We start from the raw sequence: 20475 nt of genomic DNA, 5'->3' as shown, positions 1-20475 counted from the left end.
AATTTCTGCTTCAGTTGTTACTAAATTCTTCCTCTTGCCTTCCTTACTGTTCTGGTTGTTCTTTTACTAACTTGGTATGTTAGATATTTTGTTTTGATTATTATTAATGTAACTATTTAAGGCAATATATATTCCTCTGAGCCCTGCTTTAGCTATATTCTGTGGGGGCTGATCTGTATTGATGTGAATGTTATTTTGAAGATACCGCTTTGATTTCCTCTGTGTAACAAGATGTTTAAAGAGGCTGTAAGAGTCGCTAACTGGGCTGGGAATGCATCTTGGTTGGCATTACTTGTGGTCCAAGAGGGATGTGGGCAGGGGCCAGGCAAGTAACCTAGGGTGGGATGAGCAGGGAGCAAGAGGAATGGGCTTCCTCCGGGGGCCCCCAGAAGCCAAGGAGGGCTCTGTGTGGCCTCATGGCAGGATCAGGTATGCATTTTCCAAGGCTCATCACTGTCACGAGTAGGGAGTGGATCGAGGCTGTGGCAGCGGCAAGGAGGCAGAAAGGGACGAAGGGATGGAACCAAGGCCAAGCCACGCATATGGAGGGAGAGGACTGGGTGACTATCATGGAGGGGGGAGAGGGGGGCACCAGAGAACTTCCGGCTGCCTCAGAGCTGGCTTCTGGTTGGGTGTATTGAGTCCGAGGTGCCTGTGGATCCCAGGTGCTCTGGAGGTGGGAGGTGGGAGGTGGGCGGGTGAGTGGGTATGTGAGTCTGATGGTCCAGAAACCTGGGCTAGAGCCTGGGCGGGTACCCATCAGTTCACAAGTGGTAACTGAGGCTCCAGGGGACGGTGAGGGTCCCAGGGATGGCAGAGGGTGAGTCAGGAGTGCAGGGACACCGTTCTCATGCTCTGGGGATGCAGCTGGGAGGCACTGCGGCGAGGGTGTCTGTTGTCTGAAGGCCCTCGGTGTGTAGTGCTCTGTCCCAGCAGGCACAGGAGCAACACCCAGCCCGTCCTGTGCGGCTGAACTCCAGGCAGAATGGGAGGTGACGGATCTGTAGTGGCGCCCTTCCAGGCGGAGGTACACCCCTGTGGGATGTTTGGGGTGAAACAGGAACTCCCAATGCTCCCAGGACTCGGCATGGGGCAGGACCCCCCCCAGGGAGGGTGGCACACTCGGGAGCTGGCAGAGCCATCCACGGTGGCTGGGGGCTCGCGGGTCTCAATCGGGGGTGGTTTGGTGACTGGCTGTGGGGGTGGGGTGACCCTGCACCTAGCAAGGGGAGGCCAGGGATGCTGCTGCACCGCCTACAGTGCGTGGACAGCACCCCCGCGAAGAATGACTCACGCAAAACATCAACAGTGCTGAGGGTGAGAACATGTTGGAGTTGGGGGCTGGGGAGGGCTTAGGTCTCGCTTCATCCAGCCTTTTCCTGGCACGGAAGACAAGCTCCAGGACGGGCCTGGGCCAAGGGCCCACAGGAGCCAGGGACAGGTGCCCCCAGGCCACACCCCTGCCTTCCTCCCAACGGCGTGTGCGGAGCCCCAGCAAGTGTCCAGGGGTGGCCTGGAGAAGGCCCAGCCCGTGTCTGGTTTCCCTGGCTCCGTGGTGGTGTGTGTGGAGGGCTGCAGCTCACTGCACGTGCTTTCTGAAGGTCCCCTCCCCACCTCGACCCTGAATCAGGCGTGGTGCAGCCTTTTCTTTAATCTTGGACTGGAAGATACACAGGTGGGGAATGGGGTTTCGGGGAGTGGGGGCCCAGTCCTGGGTGAGAGGCCTGGGGAGGTTGGAGGGGTCAGGGCAGGGCCACAGGGGCTCTGGGAGGGCAGGGCTCGGCCCCCACAGCCGTCCATCTGCTGGGCTGTCCCCACCTCTTGAAGCCCCAGGCTGACCGTCCAGCCAAGGGGTCCAGATTCTGCCGGACCAGGCTAGCCTGGACATGTGCTGGGTGGGATCCCAGCTCTGGGGAGGGAGCAGCCTCTTTAGTAGCCTGAGGGCTCCCCACCCTTCCTGGGGTCCGCTGCGGCGTACACACAGGCCCCGTCCTGGGACACGGCCTGGACCACGTTCAGGAAAACGGGCCTCTCGGTCTGGCTCTGGCCCCGGTACTGGAGCCCCTTCTTCACCTCCTGGAGAGGAGAGAAGGCTGGTCATGGAGGGGCTGGGACCCGGGCAGGGAGCTGAGGACCCTGGCCGAGGAGGCAGGACTGGCAGGGGCGGTCTGGGAGAGGACAGAGGGGCGCTGGACGCAGCCTTGTCTGCAGGCATGGAGTCTACGGCCTCCCACTCCAAAGGCCCCAGAGAGAAGCCTGGGCTCCAGGGGATATGATAGGAGGACATCGCCTGGACTAGAAGGAAGCTGAGATGCAGGTTCACTTCTGTCCTGGATCAAGGACACCAGGGGCCTCAACGTGACAACCAAGGAGTCCAAGGGCTTCTGTGGAGAAGATAGCTTTCAACGTTTTGAGGACCTTGAAAGCAAAGTCTTCTAGAAGGCAGAGCTTGGGCCCTTTGGAGTCCCAGGTCACCCATACATAAGAAAGGCCCAGCTCAACATCTGGCTCCTGCCCTGGACAGGAGGGATGGCCCTGGTGCCAGCGTTGTTGGCAGCTCAGGACCTGCCGTCTCAACACCAGCATGAGAAGACGGGTGTTCCAGACTCTCCAGGGCCCCGCCCCGCTGGTGGAGGAGTCAGCTAGAGGCTGCTGAACACCCATGAGTCCAAGGACATGGACCCCAGGCCACAGGCACCAGCGGTCCCCAAGGGTGAGGCACTACGAGCACGGGCTGTAAAGGCTCAGGTCTGAGACGGTGAGTGTGTGGAATTGGAGGGCGTCAGGGCCCAGGTGTTGGTGTCTGAGCACCCGAGTAACTTGCCTCGGGGCCTGGTCCCCACACTTGCCAGTCTGTGACTCTTCACACAGATCCTGGCACGTGGAGACCTGTGTTACTCGGGCCCCGCATTCCCACTTATGGCCAAGGACCCCCGCCCACCAGGGCCCTCAGTTCCAGGTACCCTGCAGTCCCCAGGACCAGGGCCTCCAGGACCTGAGCCATGGGTACGGCGAGGTCTCCAGGCGCTATGGCCTTGGGTGTGTCTCTGCCTGACGTGCTAATTACCTAGTGTCCTTAGGTTGGAAGGCCCAGCTCCTCACAGCCACAGCAGGACCTGTGGTCCTCAGAGACCATTCTTTAGCGTCGTAGTGGCCAAACTCCAAGGCCCTGAGGAACAAGGACCCTCCTGGCCTCAGGCCTGGGCCTTGGCTCTGAGGGCCCTTGGAGACTCCAGGTCTCCACCCAGTGCCTCAGATGTTCTCCATGGGAGGTCCTGACCTGTGTGGCCAACACGCTAACCTTCCAGGGAGCTGAGGGCCGTGGGCTCGGGGTTCTCTGGATTCCAGGCTGTCAGGTCCAAATTCTCAGAGTTGAGGTCCTTGGAGAATGGTGTTCACAGAGTAAAGACCTTCAGTCAAGGTCAAGGAGAAGGGCCTAAGAGGATGAGTCCTGGGAGAGCACCAAGCCCTCCTGCCACGGGGAGGACCCTGCACAGGGAGGGAGGGAGGCTGGGAGGGAGGGCCTCGGACTCTGAGAGTTTGGGCCTGACGGGCTGAGGTCCTTAGTCTCCAGGCCCAAAGACCAAGGTTCTCAGGACTACACACCCCCTTGGACTCAAGGCCCCTCACTCTGTGGTCCTCAAAATTCCAAGGGCCCTGGGAGGCGGCCTTGAGACCAGAGAAGCTCATAACAGGAAAGGCAGCTTTGATGACCTTGAACCCCAGCTGCTTGAATGGACCCTGGGCATGAAGTTTGGAGTCTTGAAAAGCTGCTAGTCCTTTAAAGTGGGTCCTAGTGAGGGCATCTGCCAGCCCAGAGACCTTCCAAGGAGGCCAGCCATCTGCCCAGGAGGAGGGGAGGGGCTGGGAGTCCCACAAGAGAATTCAGCTCCTGGGCCTGCTTGTGTGGGGAACCAAGAACCCAATGCCATGGAGGGAGATCCCTCTGCAGACTCCCAGGAATAATAGACTCCTTGAGAAATAAACCCGCAGATAAAAGCTGCAGATCGCACAAGGAAGCAGATCACCATGAGGGAGGGTCCGAGAGGCCTCAGCCGGGGAAAGTAGCTTCCGGAGAGAATGGCCCAGAAAGAGCAGGGACCAGGGTGCAGGGGAGCTCGTTCTGGGAGTCGTGTGAACAACACCCTGTCCCCTGCCGGGGAGACCAGCTGCCTGTTGCCTCCCCCATGGAGCTTCTCAACTCCTGGTGGCCCCCAGAGCCAAAGTGCACCGGGCACACTCAAAAGCTGAGGCCCACCAGGGGCTCTGAAGGCAAGCGCTGAGGCGTCTGTCTAGCGGTCTCTCGGCCCACGGCCTCACCTGGCTGAAGCTGGGCTCGTACTCTACCCGGCCCTTGCTGTCCACGTGCAGGATGGGGGCTGCAATGGCAGCTTGCAGGTCAAGGCCCAGCCACAGCTTGTTCATGATGGCCTGTTTGGGGAGAGAAGGATGCAGGCAGGGAGGGAGGGAGGGGCACCAGCCACCCTCCCCAACCCCTCCCAGGACATGAGGACAACAGGGCCGCCCAGCAAGGGCACGTTCCATCCAGGAGCCCCCAGACTCACCTGGGCCACAGCAGAGATGATGAGCTCCCCGCCAGCCCCGCCGATCACCAGCTTCGACCCCTGGGCTGCGTTGACCAAGATGGAGGGGACCATGGATGAAGGGGGCCGCTCACCTGGAACTGGAGGCCGGACAGGTATCAGTGCAGCCTCGCTTCTGAGCCAGCGCCCCCCGGGGCCACCCCCTCCATCCCTGTCTCTGTGCTGGGCCTGCCCGGCCTTCCTGCCTTCCCTCCTCTCGCCCGGGGGCATTGTGCTCACCGGGAGGCGGGGTGACTCCGGAGCCCCGCCGGTACCTCCAGCACAGGTCCAGGAGCTCGTTGTTGAGGAGGATGCCCGTGCGCGGTGAGTACACCATGGCTCCAAAGCTGTGGACAGAGGCAGAGCTGGGCACAGGCCGTGGGCTCCCGACACACGTGGGCTGCACCCCAGCGCTCCAGAAGCTCCTCGTTTTAGCAGCTGTCCTCCAGCATCCTGGAGCTGCTCTTCCCTCCCTGGCCCTGCCCCCAAAGATCCACCTTGTCCCCCACCACGGCATCCTCCTGGTTGTAAGGCCCGTCCTCATCCCGGCTCAGGGCCACCCCATCAGCAGCCTTTTCGGCCAGAGGTGTCAGGGTGTAGGACCCTTTTGACACAGGAGAGGGGAAAACAAGGTACCACTCGATGGACACAGCCAGGGAGGTGCTGGGAGGCCAGGCTGGGGGTGGAGGGCTGAGGTCTAGGGGGTGGAGTGGGGCCTGCCCGCCTGCCCCCGGCCCCACGTACGGCGTATTGATGGTGCTGGTGGCAGACACAGCGCTGCCATCCTCGCCCAGCACGGACACGTGGGCCGTGCCCATCCTGTGGCTCCAGGTCTCGGCCAGGCTGTAGTGGCTGAGCTGGTGGTCACCCCGGGTGTCGATCTGCTGGTGGATGTGCTGGGCCAGAGCCTCCCCCAGCAGGTCCTGGGAGGCGTTCTGGGGTGGGCAGACAGGTGACAGGGTCAGTGAGAGGCCAGGTGGTCCCCTAAGGGTGTCAGAGATGCAGCGCCACCACTGCCTTCCCGTACCTGCCCCTCCAGGGCTCCCTTCAGACTGCTGTAGCCTCCCTGCTCTGGCCCACTGCCAGGCCATCCGGTTCTAGAACCAACCATGTACACACCCCTCCAGCCTCACCCGCCGGGCTCTCAGGGTCTGTGGATGGAGCACCCGTCGGCCTGACCCTCCCTTCATGCCGAGCCCTGGGGCAGGGAAGGGGGCTCTCCACCAGCTCAGGGCACCTCACCTGGACCTCCGGGTGGCTTCGAGGATCCCACAGCCGCCACCTCTGCCCCCTAGCAAACTTGAGCGTCTCCACGAGGTGATGGTACAAGTTCACCCTCCCCTCGGGCCTGGCCACTGACTCCGCGGAAAAGTTGAACCCTGGGGAGGGGGTGGGCGCAGGTGGGGGTCATCCTGTGTAGTGGGTTGAGAAAGATTTGTCCATGTCCTAATTCTCAGAACCTGTGAAAACCTTATATGGAAAAAGAGTGAATATTACCTTGTATGGCAAATGTGTGATTAAATTAAGGATCTTGAGAGGAGTGGATTATCCTGGATTATCCGGGTGGGCGCTAAATGTAATCACATATATCCTTATAAAACAGACACAGAGAAGAGGGAGGCTGAAACTGCAGGGATGCAGCCACAAGCCTAGGAATGCTGGCAGACGCCGGAAGCTGGAAGAGGCAAAGAACAGATTCTCCCCCAGGCCCCCCGGAAGGAATGTGGCCCTGCAGGCACCCTGATTTTGAATTTCTGGGCTCCAGAACTATGAGAGAATAAATTTCTGTTGTCTGAGCCACCAGGTTTTGGTAATTTGTGATACTTTGTTACGGCAGCCACAGGCTGCATCAGGCAGCCCCATCTCTGGACGCTGCCAGGATGCCTCCCGCACCCCACAACCCCCTTGCAGGCTGCAATAGGCTGGGCCTCAGCCCTAGCTGCACACACTGGACCGGCAGCTCACCACCTGCAGAGCCACTGCACCTGTGCCCTGCGCCGGGGTCACCTGGGGGCACTTAGTGGGTAGATGTCTGCAGACTCTTCAGCAGAGCCCAGGCGTGGGCCACACTGGAGGCCAGCTCTAGAACACACCGTCCTGGCCCACTCCTCAGCCCAGTCTTCAGCATCTGAGGAGGGGGCTGAGCTGGAGGAGGCAGTGGCTACCCAGAGCCTGGCTGGGCCTGGAATTCAGTTCACGGGCGCCAGACCCCCTGGCTCCTGGGGGCCTCACCTTTGAGCACATTGAGGACAAAGCTGAGAATCGCGCCCCCTGCAGGCGGTGGCGGTGAGTACAGGGTGTAGTCCCCCAGGGGCATCTCCAGGGCATCCACCACCTCAGGCCGGAATGATGCCAGGTCCTGCGGGGTCAGCAGGCTCCCTGGGGTGAGACAGAGGACTCCATGTACAGACGGGGAAACGAGGTGCAGAGTGTCAGCCAGGGACCTTGGTTTACACAGTGGGGGCCCCCCTCGTTCCCTAGCCTTCTAGGCTCAGAGGGGTGGTGCTGGGCCTGTGGGCAGTGGCCTCAGGGCTGGGGGATGGGTGGACAGAGGCCAGGGACGGGCAGGTTGGAGGGGAGAGTGGGAGAAGGTGGGGGAGGCAAGCTGGCCTCTGAGAGACCGAGGGTGGCCAACTCCAGGCCCAGGAGCACCCCTGCAGCCACCGATAGCTCCTGTCTCGTGGCCCTAACCCTCAGGGTCCTGCTCCTCGGGGGCTTTGACTGCAAGGTCCCTGAGACCAGCAGTGGGCATGACTTGGGCAACGACCTCTCCAAGCCCTGGGAGCAGCTGGCCCCCTCTCAGGGCGAGGGGAGGGGAGGGCCGGACCCACCCTCAGCCCTGGCGCCCAACCCCTCTTTCTCTGGCGGAACGGGGCTGTGGGGCCTCACGTGCTGACCTTCCTTGGCAACGTCCTCCAGCAACATCTGGCCCAGCCTCCCTGTGTAGAGGGCCTCTGCGCCTTCCGCAGCCACGGTCTCCAGGGTGGCGGCCAGCGCGGGCCACGGGAGTGGGTCATGAGGACTCAGGGGTTCTGTCCCATTGAAGAAGAGCTGCCTGGGGGGTGGGGGGCAGCCTCAGGGTGAGGCCAGGTCCTGGAGGGCAGCCACACTTCTGCAGGGACCCTACAGGGAGGGAGTCCTGGTCTGGAGTCCTGAGGGGCTGTGGTGGACATGGGGGCAGATTCTCCAGGATTGGGTGGGGCTGACACCCCTCATGTCTTTCATCACCCAGGCCCAGGGAGGACACGCCCCCCCCACCACCACCACCAAGCCAGCGTCCACCCAGGGCCTGACACCCGGCATTCCTCCTGGTCAGTGGGCTGCCCGGGTGGGCGAGTGGGATGGCCAAAGCCCTCCTGCCAGCCCAGAGAGAGTGGGGGGGGGGGAGGGCAGGGCCCAAATCTGCACCCTGGGAGCCCCATCACTTTGGCATAAACTGTCTCTGGCCTGAGCCCTCTGATGAGGTTCTGCCACGTGGAACCGGAGGTCTCTGAGCTGCGACATAGCTCAGTGACATATTGGCCAGCCAGGGCCCCGGCCCCCAGAAGGTTGATCCGCTGGCTGGAGGAGGAGCTGAGGAGGGGCTGGGCTGAGGAGGGGCCCTGGGCCCCCATCGGAGCTCACCTCAGGGACGATGCGTGCAGGGAAGGCCGCAGGTAGCTGCTATGCAGGAAGCGGCTGAGGATGCGGGGCACGCGGAGGCCCCCCCGGAGCAGCGCGATGGTGGGCCTGAAGAGCTGTGCCCAGGGCAGGTGGCCGTGGCGGTGGTGGGCCTCAGCGTAGCCACGGAGCTCCCCAGGCACCCCGATCCACTGGGCACCTGCACGGCACGGGTGTCATGCCCCTGCCCCTGGGCCGCCCCCCTTGGCCCCCGGGGGCTGTCACTCCACTCTTGGCTGCCTGGCCCCCCAGCCGTGGCAGCCAGAGCGAGCCTTCTGGAGCCCACCTGGGACCACGGCCCTCCCCCCTCACACTCCTGTGCCTCCCCATTTCCCTCTGCACAAAGTCCATGGCCAGGCCTGTGGGGCCCAGAAAAACTGGCCCCATCCCCACCCCCCAGCCCCCCAACCTGTCTCCACTGAACCCTCCGGGCCTTCGGCTGAGGTGGTCCCTCTGCTTGGATCGTCCCTCCCAACTCAGAGAGCCCTCCCCCGGGAAAACCCGGGGAGTCAGGACCTCCGCAGGGGCTCCCCATCCCCAGCTGCCACCCCTCAGTGCCAGGGTGGTTCAGCTGTCCATCAGGGGCGCTGCCCCTTCAGGGTGGGGGGTTCTGCTCAGCCCCAGTGGTCTGGTGGGGTGGGAGCGGGTGGCCCCTCTAGGGCCTCACCTGTGCCCAGAGGCTGGGCCTGCTTGCACTGGTCCAGCAGACCTGGGACGTGGCTGGCGGGTACCGTCTCCCTGGCGTTGATGACCTCCACCTTCCCTGGAGTTGGGCAGGGCGTGTGGGGTGTCAGGGGCACCCCGGTGGCTGCCAGGCCTCACTGCACACCAGCAGTCCCCCTCAGACAGCCCTGGCCCTGCTCTCGACCTCAGTTTCTCTACCATGAACTGGCCTCTGCGCTGGTTTAGGCTTTGCAGAGGTTGGGGGGCACCAAGAGACTCAGGGAGGGGCGTGGGTAGACAGGGCAGGTCGGCCACACTCTCAGGTGGTCTAAAAGGACCTCACTGTTAGCGCCTGTGGACGAGCCCATCCTCCCCACGGGGGTCCCGTATGGACTCACCTGTGGACGCATTGTAGATAGTGAAGATGACCCCTCCACCCAGGCCCATGCTCTGGGGGTTGACAACCCCGGTGCAGACCAGAGCCGCAATGGTGGCATCCACGGGTGAGCCGTGCTGCTGGAGGATGGCTCTAGGGAACACGGCACAGAGTAAGTGGCCTGGCTGCCCTGCCCTGGCCTCCTGGGCTGCTCTGCCAGCATTCACTGGGGAGTGGGGACAGCTGGGTGGCCTGCTTGCTGCCACCAAACCGCAGGTTAGTTTTGAGACCACACTGGGCTGCCCCCTCAAGCCCAGCCACTCACAGGTGTACAGCACTCTACAGATTGCAAATTGTGACACCATTTACACTGCCCCTGGCTGTATATAAGGTTCTTCTCAGTTTACAAAGTGCTCCAGCTGCCATTATTCCCTAGGTCCTCCCAGCAGCAGCGGCTCATTCACAACAGGCAGAACCAGGCCCGGGCCAGCCCCTCCGTTCCTCCCGGCAGCGCTGGGAGCCTCGCCTGGCAGATGCCACTCCTCATCTCACTGGGGACACACTGGCCCAACCCCTTCAAGACTGGATTTTTTCAAGTCACCCCGGGATCCTGCCCTGCCATCAGGGCTTAGGGCTTGGGCTGATGGGTTCCACAGCCCCTCCCAGGGCCCCACGGTCTGTGGGAATGTTCTCAGGCCTCAGTCTCCCCACCTGTCCATGGGCAGCGAGGGGTGAACCCTTCAGCTCCTAGGTGCTGGTCAGACTGGCCTGTGCCGAGGAAATGCCCGTCTCCCTGGGGCACAGCCTTGCACAGCTCACTGGGGGCTGCCTCTTCCCTCACAGCCAGGATTCCTCCCCAGCACCTCAAGGTCACAGATGCGAAACCAAGGCCCGAAGAGGGGCTGGGCCTGGGTCCCCTTCCCCCACCACTGACCCCAGCACCTTCTCAGCTCAGGCACACTGATCCGACGACTCCATGCTGGGCTCACCCCTCCCCGGAGCCACGTATCCCTGCTCTGGGCCCACACGTGGGCACGCATGGGGGCCACATGGACACAGGTAATCTTGGAATGGGAAAGAGGGCACAAAGACAGAAGTACGAAAGAACTAAGATTCTACATCCAGGCACAGAGAAACACACATTTTAATTAGAATAAAACACCATAAACAAAGAAAAAAGACAAACTGGAAAAAACTAATTTAAATTCCCATCACAAAGGCCGCATCTCACTTGACCTCAGAAGTGCTCTCCGCACTAGGCTTCCAGGACCCCCACCTACCACACTCCGGTTTTCTTCCCACCACCCCAACCTCAATATGTTAGAAGCCCCAGGCTCAGTCCTCGGTCCTGGTACATCTATGTCCTCCCCCAGATGAGCTGATCCAGGCTCAGGGCTTAAAATGCAACCTCTGTGCTGATGACCCCCAAATTTGATCTCCCCTAAACTCCAGGCACTTATCCCCAGCCATCCACAGGCTACCTCCCCTAGGCATCTAAGAGGTATTTCACTCTTGACATGACCTAAACTGCACTTTTTCCTTCCCTCCCACCTCTGCCCCCCCAAACTGCTCCTTTGTTAGTCATCACGATCCTAGAAAAGGATACAACCATTCACCCTCAGGCTATAAACCTCAGAGTCGTCCTTGATTGGTGACTTTCTTTCATCCCCATATCCAATGGCCAATCCTGCCTGTTAGTTATACCTCCAAAATACACCTAGATTCCAATCCTTTCTCATCACCTCCTCCACCACACCACCACCCTGGTCTAAGCCACCAGCATCTCTCACTTGGGTTACTGTAACAGTCTCCTATCTGGTCCCCTGCATCTGCCTTGCTCCCATAGGTTTTTAAAAAAATAATCTGTTAACATGTAAAGCAGACATCCTAGTAATGAAAGACTAAACAATTCAGACCAAACTTCCACAGACAACTAGAAAAGCCAGACAAATAGAAAACATCTGCTCAAAGGTGTCAGAAGCAGGAGAGAAATACAGGCCTCCGAGTGAGAGGAGCCTGGCTTTTGGAGCCGCTTTTCCCCTCCAGACGACTGCCAGTCCTGGAACAGGAGGCTGATCGGCCAAGCAGGGCTTCTGACATCCTCAGAAGAGGATCTTGCTGTGGTTTATGTCAAAGAGTGTTTTTCCTGTGTTTTCTTCTAAGTTTTTTTTTTTTTTTTTTTTTTTTTTTTTTGTGGTACGCGGGCCTCTCACTGTTGTGGCCCCCACCCCGCCCCCCGTTGCGGAGCACAGGCTCCGGACGCGCAGGCTCAGCAGCCATGGCTCACGGGCGCAGCCGCTCCGCGGCATGTGGGATTTTCCCGGACCGGTGCACGAACCCGTGTCCCCTGCATCGGCAGGCGGACTCTCAACCACTGTGCCACCAGGGAAGCCCGTTCCTCTAAGAGTTTTATAGTGTCTGGTCTTACATTTAAGTCTTTAATCCATTTGGAGTTTATTTTTGTGTATGGTGTTAGGTAGTATTCTAATTTCATTCTTTTACATGTAGTTGTCCAGTTTTCCCAGCACCACTTATTGAAGCGGCTGTCTTTTCTCCATTGTATGTTCTTGCCTCCTTTGTCATAAATTAGGTGTCCATATGTGTGTGGGTTTATCTCTGGGCATTCTATACTGTACCACTGATCTATATTTCTGTTTTTGTGTCAGTACCATACTGTCTTGATTACTGTAGCTTTGTGGTATGGTTTGAAGTCGGGACGCCTGATTCCTCCAAATCCGTTTTTCTTTCTCAAGATTGCTTTGGCTATTCGGGGTCTTTTGTGTTTCCGTACGAATTGTAAGATTTTTTGTTCTAATTCTGTGAAGAATGCCATTGGTAGTTGTTAGGGATTGCATTGAATCTGTAGATTGCTTTGGGTAGTATAGTCATTTTCACAATATTGATTCTTCCAATCCAAGAACATGGTATATTTCTCCATCTGTTTTTTGATTTCTTTCATCAGTGTTTTATAGTTTTGTGAGTACAAGTCTTTCGCCTTAGGCAGGTTTATTCCTGGGTATTATATGTTTTTGCAATGGTAAATGGGAGTGTTTCCTTAATTTCTCTTCCTAATTTTTCATTATTGGTGTATAGGAACACCAGAGATTTCTATGCATATAGGCCTCAAATTATTTCTAAACAGTTTTAACAATCTTTATACACGCTCCTTAGTGCTCAATTAAAAAGGACTAAGCTTGGGCTTCCCTGGTGGCGCAGTGGTTAAGAGTCCGCCTGCCAATGCAGGGGACGCGGGTTTGTGCCCTGGTCCAGGAGGATCCCACATGCCGTGGAGCGGCTAGGCCTGTGAGCCATGGCTGCTGAGCCTGCGCGTCCGGAAGCCTGTGCTCCGCAATGGGAGAGGCCACAACAGTGAGAGGCCTGCGCGTACCGCAAAAAAAAAAAAAAAAAAAAAAAAAAAAGATTAATATAACCATTATAACAAACATATAAACCTTTCTCAGTATCAAAAAGTATATCAGAAAGAGAAAATAAGAGAGATATTTTGCAAAAAACAAATAATTTTAAAAGAAATAAAGAGAAAAAAGAAAAGAAAAAAAATATATATATACACACATACACATATGCATTTGAAAAAAGAGAAAAGAAACAGGAAAAATAAATCCAAAACAAATGAAAATGATTTCCTCTAAAAGAGAGAATAGGAACAGAATAAAGGTCATATGGATGAGAGTGAGACTTCTGAGAATACCTTTTTATACAGTTCTGACTTGTATTCAGAAAGAAAATTAAACAGAAAGGATGAAAAAGAAAACCCTAAAATTGAATTTTAATTGAAAAAAACTAAGCTAATAGTATATTGAACTGTTAACATAATCACACAGGAAAAAGAACTTAATTAACTGCACATCTTTCATGGGATATATCTTAAGGACCAAAAAAACCTCTGCAAAGACATCTTGAATTTTCTCTAGTAGATTCATTGTTCATAGTGTATTGTTGAAGTAATTCTGAAACTTTTTTGTGAGTACCTGGGGATACAGCAAGTAAGTAAATATACGGACATTGCTGGGAACTTCTCATAGTTGCAGAGACAAGATGGGATGGAGAAAGATGCAGAAGACCCCATCATAGTGGATTTGAACTGGAGGTGTCAGAGATTTTACATTTTTTCTTGTTCTGTGCACTGATACTACCTAGAAGCAATGGCATCCCAATAGTAATGAACCCTCTTAGCATCCAGATTTTCATTTCTAAAATACCATTCTCTACCAATTCCTGATTTCAGGTCTGAGGGAATATACGAATAGATCCTGGAACATTTTGTGTACAAGTCAAGTAAATTCTCTAAGACTGATGGATTCTTGTAAAAGAACATAGATGCTGGCTTAAAGGGGCTCTCACTGGTCAAATTTGTGACAATTTGAGCATCAGAAAGAGTAAAGTGATGGATTATAACATAGTGAACTAAAATAATCCACGAGTCAATAGTAATACTCAAGAATATCTGGGTTGGGGAAGGGGGATCTTTTTTACAGAAGAATGCCAGCCAATGAGTGGTGAAGAAATGACTAGTTTAGAAATCGCCTTTTTGCAAACACAAATGTATCTGTTGAGACGATGATAAAAATTGATGCTAAAACATGGGATAAATGTTGTTTGAGAAAAGGATATTCGCCTGGTCTCAAAGTATCAAACCGTATGTTACTAATTTAATAGGGAAATGGTACCCCATACAATGGAGAGATCTGGAAGACACCACCTTTATGAAGTGATCCAACTTGGCATCACAATGATGAGAGGGTCTGACATTGTGTTCCCTCTTGTGTGATACAACGGGAAGGCAAAATACCTATCTTATATTGTGTTTAACCTGAATCTGATCGTAAATAAATTATAAAAACAAACCAAGATTGTAAAGAAAGACTGATACAACTGAACCGACTTCTTTAATGTCACAGAATATCAACTTTTTTTTTTTTTAAAGCAGGGGATTATTCTAGATTAAAGAAGACTAGAGAAACATGACAATCACTGGATACTGGATCTAAAAAGAAAGATGGGTTGGGGGTGGGGGTGGGATGAATTGGGAGATTGGGATTGACATATAAACACTAATATGTATGAAATAGATAACTAATAAGAACATGCTGTATAAAAAAATGAAATAAAATTCAAATTAAAAGATGAAAGAAAAAGAAAAGAAAGAAAGAAAGAAAAAGAAAGGAAGAAAGAAAGAAAAAGAAAAAGAAAGAAAGAAAGAAAGAAAGAAAGAAAGAAAGAAAGAAAGAAAGAAAGAAAGAAAAAGAAAGAAAGAAAGAAAGAAAGGGAAAGAAAGAAAGAAAGATTGGGTCAATTGGAAAATTTTTGAATTGGACTAGGTATTAGGTACTATAATTTTACCAAGGTTAAATTTCTTGAGTGTGATAATGGTATTAAGGTTATATAGGAGAATAGTCTTATTCTTAATAGATACATGTTTGAAATATTTAGGGATAAAGTGTCATGATAAATGCAACTTATTTTCCAAATATGTGGAAAGATAGATATATGGAGAGAGAGTGAGAGAGCACGAGAAAGAGACAGAGAGACAATGTGGCAAAGTATGAACAACTGGTGAATCTAAGTGAAGTGTATATGGGTATTCTTTCCATTTTTCTGTGGGTGTAAAACTTTTTCAAAATAAAAATATGAACATTTAAGGGAAGAACAACAAAAAACTCGTGGAATGCAGCTAAGCCAAACTTTGAGGGAAAATTATAGCTTTAAGTGCATGTACTAGAAAAGACTTTAAAGATCAATCATCTATGTATCCACCTTATAATTTGTTTTTCCCAAAATGTATCTCAAGATGAATATTTTTTAAAAAGCAACTTAAACTCAATGGAAGGAGGAGAAAAGAGCCAAGATAAAAGTAGAAACTAATGAAAGAGGAAATAAATGAATCATAAAGAAAATCAACAAAGCCAAAAGTTGATTCTTCCAAAATACAATAAAATTGATAAAACCCTTTTCAAGACTGATCAAGAATGATAAGAGAAAACGCTAGTTACCAATATCAAGAATGAAAAATGGGGGCTTCCCTGGTGGCGCAGTAGTTGAGAATCTGCCTGCTAATGCAGGGGACACGGGTTTGAGCCCTGGTCTGGGAGGATCCCACATGCTGCGTAGCAACTAGGCCCGTGAGCCACAACTACTGAGCCTGCGCGTCTGGAGCCTGTGCTCCGCAACGAGAGGCCGCGATAGTGAGAAGCCCGCGCACCACGATGAAGAGTGGCCCCCGCTTGCCACAACTAGAGAAAGCCCTCGCACAGAAACTAAGACCCAACACAGCAAAAATAAATAAATTAATTAATAAACTACCCCCAACATCTTCTAAAAAAAAAAAAAAGAAAAAGGGGCCTCATTACAGACTCTGGACATTAAGAGGATAATAATGAGAGGACGTTATAAACAATTACATGTCAACACATGACAACTTGCACAAACTGGACAAATTCCTTGGCAAGAACTTACCAAAACTGACTCAAGAAAAAATTAAAACTTGAAAGTCTTATACTTGTTAAAGAAACAGAATCTGTTATTTAAAACCTTCACATGCACACAAAGAACTCAGGCTCAGAAGATTAACCTGTAAATTCTTCCAAACGTTTAAGGAGGAAATAACACCAATCTTAAGAACAAGAAACAACAACAACACAAAACCTATTCTTGCAGACTATGGAAAAGGAGAGGACATTTCCTAGCTCTTTTTATGAGACCAGTGTAACCTTGACACCAACACCTGACAAGGACATGAGAAGAAAGGAAAATTACAGACCAGTACCTCTCATGAATATGAAGAAAAAAATCCTAAACAAAATATTAGCAAATCAAACTTAGGGATAAATAAAAATGATATTAAATCATGAACAAGCTGGGCTCCTTCCAGGAATGCAAGGGCAGTTTAACATTTATTGCATTTTTTTTTTTGGCCGTGACACCTGCGGCATGTGAGATCTTAGTTCCCCATCCAGGGATCGAACCCACGCCCTCTGCATTGCAAGTGTGGAGCCGTAACCACTGGACTGCCAGGGAAGTCCCACTGCACTTTTTTAAAGGGAGAAAAATCATTTGATTGTCTTGATAATGCAGAAAATGCATTTGATATACATTTGACAGAAAGATGGGCAAAAGATTTTAACAGAAATTTCACAGACGAGGATACCCACAATGACCAATAATCACTTCCAATCCCTCAGCATTAGGTGTGGAGTTATTGTCTATCTCCCCCCACTACGAAGGCAAGAGCCTCGACCATCTGGTTACCACTATGACTCCAGGACAATGGCTGGCAGGTGGCAGGTGCTGCAGGTAGCCAAGCATCACACACCTTCACGCATCCACGATGCCCGCCAACATGTACCACGAACACAGTCATGTCAACAGGCAGGATGGTACGCGCTCGGGGCCACCTGGGTTGGGGTTCCTACTCACCAGGCACGTGCCTCACCCTCCTTGAGCCTGGGTCTCCTCAGCTGTGAAGGGGCCAGTTGTGGCCAGCAGAGAGCTGCGGTGCAGAGCAGTCACACTTCTCTCACCTGCCTGTCCCCAGGGAGCTGGAAGGCTGCTGTCACATACACACTCGGACACGCACGCTCACACGTGTGTATGCATGATGCCCAGGTATACAGGCTGTTTCCTCCTGAACCCCAGAGGGTTGGAAGTGCAGTAATTTCCCGGTGAGCCAACCGGGAGTCCAGAGAGCCACTAGGGTCACAAGGGCTGGGAGGGGAGGAAGGGTGACATCACACCATAATCCCATGAGCCTTCCCCACAGCAGGGTCCCCTGTTGAGATGCCGACCACATCCAGACCAAGCCACTGTTACAACAGGCCAGGGACACCTCCTCTGGGCTGCGTGCGCTCCGTGACAGAGGTGCCAACACGAGCCCCACTTCACAGGTGGGGAAACCGAGGCTTGTCCAGAGTCCCCATTCTCCTCTGCACCCAGGGCATGACCCACAGGCCGACTCCTGAATGGGTCTGAAGCAGCTGACGAGACCCAACCTGCAGGGCCCAGCCCCTCCCTACCCCTGACTCCAGGGCCCCACAGGACAAGCACCCTGGGCCCCCCGCCGGCTCCCTCTACAACTACCCACATGGCCACTGAAGCTCTGGCCTTTACGATCCGAGCCCAGGGGCTGGGCAGGCTGGAATCCTGGGCGGAGGGTGGGGACCCTGGGAAGACTCCACCCTCCAACAACCCCGGAGAGATTCCCCCTCTGCAGGGGCAGCAGAGCAGGACAGTCCCAGCTGGGCCCTCTCATGCTGTGACACCCAGCTGGTCCCTTCTGTGCAGGCCTAGTTTCCTCTAAGTCAAGTGGAACTATGAACCCTCCGCTCAGGATCCTGTGTGGCGTTTCCGAGTGATCACAGCAGACAGACATCACAGAGCCTAAAAATCACCACTAACCCTGGTCTCCCTAGAAGGCAAGCACTCACGTGGAGCCTTGGAACTCCCAGTTTGAACATGAGCCTAACACACCGGCATCACGCAGGATGGGACGGGCCTCGTTGTCACCGTGCTTCTATCGTGTGTACACTAGGCTCGGAGCCGGATCCTCCCCCAGGGGCTCTGGCTGCTGCAGGAGTCCCAGCCCCACTGAGAGAACCCAGTGCTCACAGGGTGGAAGGAGGTGGGGTCTAGGAGGCCCTTGCAGGATCTCCCCAGCCCTGCCAGATCGTGTGAGCCTCTGTCCCACAGCAGCTGTGGCAGCTCCAGGCTCTCTCCCACCCCTGGTTTCTTAGAACAAGAACAGGAAGTGGAACGCCGAGGACATGAAACACTTGGGGGGAACCACATCTGCTCACCTCACCAGCGAGGGTTGCAGAGCAGAGACCCCAACCCCTGGCCCTCCAAAACCCCCAACAAAGACTTGGGGAGACACAACAGGCCCGGAACCCCCTCGCAGATCCGTGGCAGCAGCCCCCCACCCCTGGGGGCCGCGTCCCCATCAGTGGTCTCTGGGTCTGAAGCCCCAACTTGTTTGCATCCTTGCAAATATGGGCTCAGGGGGCGCAGCGCCTCTGCAGTTCTCAGAGCATTGAGAGGGGTCATTCCCCTTCCGGCCCCTGGGAGCCCTCTGGGAAGACCAAGCAGTCTGCCCCCAACTTGTCCCTGTCATCCTAGAGGGAGCCCTGAGGGAGGGACAAGTCCTCTTTGGTTCACAAAGCACTCCTGATTCTGACAACGGCCCTTGAGGCAGATATTCCGGGAAGCAGACTGAGCCGGCAGGGAGGGGGCTGCTAGCCCAGGCTCCCACAAGCCCAGAGTGGGGCAGGGGCCAAGAGGGGTGTCCTGCGCATCCTGTCATGGCAGGCAGCGGAAGCCTCCCATGGGCTGGGCTTCCTGGAAGAGCGTTGGGAAACATCAGTTGGGGCCCCTCTCCACAGCCCCCCTGCCCCGGCCCACCGAACATCAGTTACTCTGCCTGCCACTGGCCTGGCCCCAAGCCTTGACACGCAGAGGGGAGGCCGCAGGGGACATGATGCCATCAGAGGCCAGTTTTCCAGGGCCAGGAGGGGAGCCTGGTCCCGGCAGGCAGTCCTCACATATGGAGCCCCTGAACCCCCTTACCCATGTCCCTGGGGAAAGACCCCAGCCTTGGAAAACTGCCAGGGCTTCTCTGAAGGGGCCGGGACCAGACAAGCAACACTGTAGCAGTGCCCTCGCTGGGCCTCCCAAGCCCCGGAGCTAGGACCAGCCTCACACACCACCTCTGCTCTGCCCACACTGTTGTTACCCTGTGCACACCTGCTCCCTGGCCTGTGCAAGGGCCCTGAGGCTGCTTCCTTACTGGAGCCCAAACCCACACGACCCCCACATGCCAACATGCACACACGTGTGCCTTCTCCACACTCTCGCCACTGGTCACAAAGTCTCCGGGAGGGGTCAGCGCCAAGGGCCACCCAGTTCCCACCCACTTCCTACTCACCGTCCAATGTCCGAGCAGATCTTAGAGTCCGCAGCAACCGCAGCATGGGCAAAGGCCTGGGGGCCACAGTGGACACGGTGCCAAGAGACGACCACGATAGGCACGATGATGGCCAGCGCCAGCCCCAGCCCCAGCAGGACCATGCTGACCGTGGCTCCGTGTCCCTGGGCCATGGCTCTGTGGCCCAGGGGGAGAGAGGAGGTAAGTGGGCACACACACCAGTGGGCGGAGAGATACAGAGAGACAGGTGGATGAATGGACAAGATGAGCAGATGGGCTCACAGATGATGGGACAGATGGACAAATAGACTGGAGCCAGAGACAAACAAAATGGATTGACAGCCAGATGGCTGGACAGAGAAGGAAGGTCAGATGGACAAGTGGACAGAGTCAGGATTACAGATAGATAGACAGACAGGTTTCCAGGAGAACAGCGGGCAGCCAGGCGGACAGGTGGTAATGCGGACGGGCGGCTGGCAGCAGGGCTGCTGCCTTCCTCCAGCGCCCACCTCAGAGGCGGAGCTGGCCACCCGCCTGGACTTCCAGTTTTCAGCCCGTCTTGGCCCTGGCAAGACGCCAGGCAGCAGGGCGTCTGTGGGGAGTTTTTCCTGCCAGAGAGGAGTCAGTGGCTGCCGTTAACTCCCTCACTGCTGTTCCCACTGCTTGTCCCCTGAAAGCCTCGGTACAATCACCCCTCCCACCGGTTGCCAACGCCCAGGGCTACCCTGTCCTGTCCTGTGTGCGTGAGGACTTTGTGCCTGCTTGGCTTCCCGGGGGAAGCTGGGGTGCAGGGCTCCCAGGACCCTCCCCTGGATCAGGCTCAGTGGGGCAGGGGGCCAGGGCAGAACCCCAACTCACCTCCTCTACATGGGGCCCCGCCCAGCCGCAGCTCACCGCAGCATCCTCAGAGCCAGAGGACACTGGGGCTAAAGGGGACCAGAGGCAGACACAGGGGGACCCAAGGCAATGTCAATCAGGACCCGAGTTCAAGTCCCAGCTCAGCTGAAGCCAGGGCAAGGGGGTGGCCAGGGGTGACCAAGAGGGGACTTGGCTTCCCTGCCTGCTCAGGGGAGGCGACTGGAACACCAAATACCCACGACAAGACTTCTGTGTGGGGAATGAAGACAGGGCCTGCGTCCAGCCCTTGGCACACAGTGCCCACTGGACTGTCCACCCCCGGGGCCTGCTGTCCCAGAAATGCCACTGGGCCTCAGGGAGCGGGCTTCCCTTCCACCTGCATCTCTGCCCATCCCTGGTGG

The 20475-nt window shown here is 55.3% G+C and overlaps 1 protein-coding gene across 7 annotated transcripts; it reads right to left on the bottom strand.

Annotated features, from left to right (window-relative positions):
- Positions 1-1327: 1327 nt before the first annotated feature.
- Positions 1328-19514, bottom strand: GGT5 (gamma-glutamyltransferase 5). Of its 7 annotated transcripts, none has more exons than XM_060028461.1 (13): positions 19217-19514; positions 9305-9435; positions 8911-9006; positions 8208-8403; positions 7481-7638; positions 6816-6962; positions 5826-5962; positions 5328-5518; positions 4824-4930; positions 4566-4684; positions 4321-4431; positions 3302-3380; positions 1328-2076 (listed from the first exon to the last, which is right to left on the bottom strand). In XM_060028461.1, exons 1-13 carry the CDS (start codon positions 19387-19389, stop codon positions 1580-1582), a joined length of 2142 nt encoding a protein of 713 aa, XP_059884444.1. In that variant the 5' UTR covers positions 19390-19514; the 3' UTR covers positions 1328-1579. The 7 variants fall into 7 exon arrangements, 5 of the variants coding, with proteins under 5 accessions (XP_059884444.1, XP_059884445.1, XP_059884443.1 ...); XM_060028462.1 differs by lacking the exon at positions 19217-19514 and adding an exon at positions 10225-10830; XR_009521702.1 differs by lacking the exon at positions 19217-19514 and adding an exon at positions 3068-3169 and having other exon boundaries at positions 1945-2076; positions 9305-10013.
- Between the last annotated feature and the right edge of the window lie 961 nt (positions 19515-20475).

Source organism: Delphinus delphis, chromosome 13 (genome assembly GCF_949987515.2).
Source record: "Delphinus delphis chromosome 13, mDelDel1.2, whole genome shotgun sequence".
NCBI lineage: Eukaryota > Metazoa > Chordata > Mammalia > Artiodactyla > Delphinidae > Delphinus > Delphinus delphis.
This window is presented reverse-complemented; position numbering and strand designations above follow the sequence as displayed.

Excerpts from the sequence above, each read along its gene's own strand:
- GGT5 (XM_060028460.1), bottom strand. The coding sequence starts at position 9,647 with ATGGTGTCACAATTTGCAATCTGTAGAGTGCTGTACACCTGTGAGTGG. Across the intron at positions 9,007-9,304 it reads TATCTACAATGCGTCCACAG|GGAAGGTGGAGGTCATCAAC; the intron begins GTGAGTCCATAC and ends GCCCAACTCCAG. Across the intron at positions 4,432-4,565 it reads TCATCTCTGCTGTGGCCCAG|GCCATCATGAACAAGCTGTG; the intron begins GTGAGTCTGGGG and ends CTCCCCAAACAG.